This window comes from Typha angustifolia, chromosome 13 (assembly GCF_048772165.1).
Source record: "Typha angustifolia cultivar Huaian chromosome 13, ASM4877216v1, whole genome shotgun sequence".
In the NCBI taxonomy this organism is placed as follows: domain Eukaryota; kingdom Viridiplantae; phylum Streptophyta; class Magnoliopsida; order Poales; family Typhaceae; genus Typha; species Typha angustifolia.
Window position 1 is genome coordinate 10,221,899 of NC_133251.1, and position 5,820 is coordinate 10,227,718.

Below are 5,820 nucleotides of genomic sequence, written 5' to 3' on the forward strand. Positions count from 1 at the left end.
CACCAAACCTCTCCGCTTTTCCCCTCTATTCCGTTAGCGCCAAAATCCCACCTCTGTAGCCGGTGGAACCGATCACGGCATGAACTTCCCAAACTAGAATGACTCGCCTACCAGTTCAAAATTACGAAAACTGCCACGAGAATAACGACCGTAGAATTTGGCAACTGCCATAAGTACGTGACCAATCCCACCAGATATTAACACACCAACTGCATTGTTCGAAATATAGTAGGAGATCGCATTAGTCCCTTCTGTCATTTGGCAGGACCTTTCCGTTATTTGAAGAGTTCAAATCAATCCTATCACTTCTTGATTTAAGGGGATATTTATATTTAGACCCGTGATTTGCTGTGAGTGATGAGAGGGATCCACCCTGTATTCCATAAACAGAACGGTGGGGATAAAAGAATGGTGACGAGGTTTTGGAATTAGACGGGTGGTGAAATGAGTCTCTTTTCTGCTCATGTTGCCGTGATTCAATGCCATGGGATTTGGAAGAGGTTCACACTTTTCTACTCATCTTTCCGGTTTTCTTTTCTTTTTTTTTTCTTTTTCCCTTTCTTTCCCATTTGTTGTTGTTGTTGTTGTACATTTAACTGATGATTCTAATCTTTAAACTTGTGATCATATTTAAGATAATGTGAGGTGGGTCCTAAGATATGGAAAGTGGATGTCTTAAAAGATCCACCTACCTTTTATCCGTTCTCTTGACAAACTTCTTGTTGTCTTTCTGGGCTTGAAAAGATCACAATCAAACTTCACAAACTTGGAATTGAGCTATTCATTCTTCGTTTTTTACTCAGAAGATTTAGTGTGTTGGTTTTCTTTTCCCATTCACTTTAAGTTTTTCTAAAGGCCAAAATTTTAGTAGTTTGTTAACATGCGGGCGGTTACAGTAGTTCTGCATTCTCTCTAATCAGCATTATTTTGCCGTGGAACTTCTAAAACGTGTATGTATGCAGTTATCTAAATTCTTTCGTTTTTCTCATGCGCAGAGACTAAATATTGCGAGCATGGATTTTTCCGAGTTGACAAAGATCATCTTCAATAGGATTCAAAAGCTCGAGCCGGAGAATGTTGTTAAGATAATTGGTTACATTTTGCTCAACGAACCAGGGGAGCAAGAGATGATGCAATTAGCCTATGGCCCAGATACCACGATAGCATCAAAAGTAAACGATGCCAAAACGATGCTAGGAATGCTATCGCCCAACAGTTGTGCTAAAGATCAAATGCAGCTCAACATGCGTCCTCCGGCGGCGGCGGCTTTGCGCACCTTCTCGGCCCCCGCCCACGTTCCATCGCAATATTGGGATTCTCATCTCGGTTCTGCGAAGAACCACCATGTATCCAATATGGGTTTCGGCCGGCACTCTTATCCAGACTCGCTGGATCATCACTATTCTCTTCGCAGCCAAGCTCATTTCTACGGCGGCATTGATGATCAAATGGATAATGTGAGCCATCTGAGCAATTACTACTACTCTGACGCCTCTCTGGCCGGCGGCACGGCTCCGAGAACGAGCAGGAGATCTTCAAGCCTCTCGGAGCTGCCGAGAAAGGCTTGCCATTACTTCATAAAGGGGTACTGCAAGCATGGGGAGCGCTGCGAATATACGCATTACCGGACGTTCCCAGATAGCTACATGCAATTTCTTAAGCCTGGTTTAAACGATGCGCGGCACGAAGAGTATATTTCAACGCCTGCATCTCTCGAGACGCTAGAAATGGAGATCACAGAGCTTTTGAGGTCAAGAGGAGGGCTTCCCGTTTCTATAGCCTCGTTACCGATGCTATATTATGAAATGTATGGGAAGGGTCTTCAAGCTGATGGATACCTCACCGAGAGCCAGCGGCATGGAAAGGCTGGTTACAGCTTGACAAAGTTGCTCGCTCGCTTGAAGAACAGCATTCGAGTCATAGATAGGTAGTTTAATTGTTGCTACTAGAAACTTTCAAGATTCCATATTTGCTACTGGAATTGTCATTTGGGTTAGTTTTTTAACAGAATATTTCTCTGAGACAGACCACATGGACAGCATTCGGTGGTGTTAGCAGAGGATGCTGCAAAGTACACAGAATGCAAGAGTGAGAGATGTGATCCAGGTGCAGTAGCGGCGAGCTCTCACCAGATATATCTTACTTTTCCGGCGGAAAGCACGTTTACGGAGGATGATGTTGCGAGCTATTTCGGGTAATCAAATCTTGAAGTCGAAAGACATGGCGAAAGATTATTCATTTATTAGCTTTTCGTTTACTTGTGTGTTTATTAATTCCATCCTTCCGTCGTCTTCTTTTCTCAGGCAGTACGGTCCGGTCCGGGATGTGAGGATTCCTTGCCAAGACAAGCGTATGTTTGGATTTGTCAGCTTCCTAACTTCGGAGGCCGTCAACATTATTCTGATGAAGCGTAATCCTCACTATATTTGCGGTGCCCGCGTTCTGGTTAAACCATATAGAGAAAAATCAAGAAACATGGAAAGGTGCCAAATAAACACCATCCAGAATTCTACTCTTCCATGTTTAAGCATCATTACAGTCATTTTCTTTATAAAAAAAAAAAGAAAAAGAAAATATTTCAGACGAACTTCTTGAGATAGATTACATTATTTTTAAGTACCTTTTGTTACCCTTCTCAATTATATTGCAGAACATATATGGAGAAAATGAAGCCTATAAATTGTTACCCTTCTCAATATCTCGAGTTAGATCCTGAGTTTTTTGCAGGTAAAAACTGGATGCGTAGATGGTCTTATCTGTACTATGGATTAATAGTTTTGCTCCTACTGTTTTTATTCTGATTTAGTCTTACATGTCTATTTTTCTTCAGTTCCAAGAGAATCTGATAGCTCGAAAATACTGAAGAAGCAATTGATTGAGGAGCAGGAAAAGATGATTGAGCTTGAGAGGAGGAGGCTCTCTGATTTTAGCTTAGATCAGATGACTCAGTTGCCATACTTAACTTACAACCTCGACGATTTTAAAGTTTCTGAAGGTATTATTGCAAGAAAAATAGCTCCTGATTCCTATTCAGTCTTCACTAGCTCTAAAGTTTCACCTCGTTTCTATTATTTTTCAGATCCCAATGAATTCCATTTGGGAGATCATTTTAGCTTTGCACTTGATGCCCTTAATGGTGGCTCCACAAGTGACGAAAAGGCGAGACAATCAAACAACACATACAGCGACCAGGAGAGGTAAACCAGAGCTGAATAATATCATATCTAATTAATTATAGACAATGTACAGATATTTGTATGAATCCTTTATTCATTAGATCTATCAACTTAATATCTTGCTTCGTGTCTATGAAAATCTTGCAAATAAAGTGTTTATATTTTTTATCTGCTACTTCTCTGAAATTGTTTCCTTTTCTTTGCATGAAGCAATCAAATTGAACTCCCGGAAAGCCCATTCACATCACCACCACTAGGAAGCAGCATTTCTGCAGTCATATAGAGATTGTTGGAAGAAAACAGAAAGACAAAGCTTCAGTTCCTCCTCCCATTTGCAAGAATTTTGGTGAGCATATACCCCAACTTACTCAAGGAGCTCATCCATTTGTTATTTCACAGGAGAAGGTTTGCTAGGTGACATTACCACATGTAAAAAAATAAGAATGATGACAGAAGACCTACACTTCTCCTCGTAGATAGAAATTAAGAATTAACTCGTACTAGTCACCAAAAGTGGCGAGAAAATAATAAGAGCAGAGCAAGGATCAAGAAGAAGGATGCCATCTATTTCAGTTGCATATTGACAGATAAAGGAAGGAACACCATCGGAAACACGAGATGGTACCTTGTACTTTATACAGAAGTAGTTGCTCAATGACAGCAGTTATAATTTATGCTAGGCTAAAGAAGGATATACTAATTTCTAATTATCCTAGAGCGGAAAGGAATAATACAATTCTTTGTGTCTGTTTCTCATTATAACTGTCACAAACATTGATTTATCCTGTGATCAATAGGCTTACTGCTTTAGAAAAGTTTTCATGCCAGAGTGAGATTTACATGAGCCAACTGTTGGTGTTGATTGAGTGAAATCTGCATGAATGGCTTGAAATAATTTCTCTGAATATAACATATCTATCAAGTTTTCTCTTGTTTGAGAAGTGAAAGTGTCTCCTCATGTCAGTTGTCTCAAATCCATGAATGCCTTTCAATCAGAGGAATCAGTTATAGCAGCCATATAAATGCTGAAAATTTTAATAACTATCAATTACGGATTGCGTTACAATTTGGTAATTGGTAGATGTCTATATCCAGATCCTAAGTTGGCCTCTATGGGGTGGAGAAGTTTTAAATTTTTAATATATCTGAAGGAAATCTTTGTTGGATAGTGTTTTGGATAATGTGGGGTCTGACCATCACCCTGTGGCCGTGATTGGCTTTGAGGGTGGATCATAATATAAACAACACAATTTATGGTTTGTGGCGTCCTTTATTATGGTCGATGAGCCATTACTTGGCAATGTCAGCAGCATTCGATTGCCATATTATATACAACATTTAGGAGTGAAAGTAAAAAAAATTCAGAATTAACTTGACTGGGTTTATTCACATGGCTAAGTTTTCCTGCCACAAAAAATTATAATCAGTCGATAATATGTGGATACTCTCCATAGAATTACATGTTATGATTAAAAAGCTCGCCTTGCTCAAACTTGACCGGAGCTCACTTCTAACCTGAGCCAGACCAAGCTTGAGCGTGCAATAGGTGGTATGGGCTAAGCTCGTGTGCTATATGGGTGCATGGGCATGTGTGGCTGGCGGGTATAGGTATCACACTACTCCTTATCGTCTAATGTTGCACAACTACAAGTTTTTGACCAAATTGCTGCGATAGTAAAAATTATTCTCCAAAGTAGAATATTGTTTAAATTATTTTTCAAACTAATACTATAGTGATTGTTGTTCTAGACGAAGTTGTTATTGTGACAAGTGTTGGTAATTTCATGATTTTGACATGAATATTTTATTAATTTTGAGCTAAGTTTTAAGTGGGGTCCACACATTATTAATAATGGTTTAATGGTGGAATCAATTTAGCTCAAAGTATACTTTATTGTCATATATTCACTTAATCAAATTCATGAAGAGAAGTGAATGATAATTGGCTCTAAAGTGGGTATCATGGCAATGGGAAATAAAGGAAAGTAAGTTTAGTACCATATTGGATATTTGAGAAATGTTAGTATGGTATATAAGCAACAAACTTCCTATGGGCTTTGGGCCCCAAAAGGGGTACCTATTTTGTGGGTAAAGGTTACTATGCAACCTAACACATGCATCCCTTCACAGTGTAACTATAAATTAGTTACTGACCCGAATTGGTGCATCCATTCGGTGATTTTGCATCTTTTCGTCGAGCCTGTTTACCTCTATAAATAGGCTGTCAGTCTGCATAATTAAATATCACATCAGAGAGGCATTAGAAAGCTGCTTCCTTTCTAGTGCAAGGCAGTCGTTGTATCTTGGGAGACCGACGTCCACTGTTCCAGAAGCAATCGGTGGAGGGCGAATTGGTCTTAAGGAGATAGTGTCCAACACTAGACTCGACTATTCAGAATTTATATTCTGAAATCTGTAAGTTTGTTTTTTTTTTTTATTTATTTTGATCGGATTTTTGGAATCAGATTGTTATCGCCAACAATCTTAAGACCAATTTGGTTGTCACTCTGATTCCAATCAGTGTTCTTTTCTTCTTATCGGATTTTAATTTTATTTCATTCTTTTAGATGGCTGAAATAGTAAAGAGTACTATTTCCCCTATCACTGCTCCTCCAGTACCTACAGTTCATGGAGAAAAGCCTGA

General features: G+C 39.2%; 1 protein-coding gene across 1 annotated transcript; it reads left to right on the forward strand.

Annotated features, from left to right (window-relative positions):
- The first annotated feature begins 225 nt into the window (after positions 1 to 225).
- On the forward strand, positions 226 to 4,118 carry LOC140774200 (zinc finger CCCH domain-containing protein 18-like). Its single transcript, XM_073117092.1, has 8 exons — positions 226 to 500; positions 996 to 1,927; positions 2,027 to 2,194; positions 2,304 to 2,483; positions 2,651 to 2,727; positions 2,831 to 2,995; positions 3,080 to 3,197; positions 3,387 to 4,118. The coding sequence occupies exons 1-8, from the start codon at positions 480 to 482 to the stop codon at positions 3,457 to 3,459; spliced, it is 1,734 nt and encodes a 577-aa protein (XP_072973193.1). The 5' UTR covers positions 226 to 479; the 3' UTR covers positions 3,460 to 4,118.
- Positions 4,119 to 5,820: the final 1,702 nt, after the last annotated feature.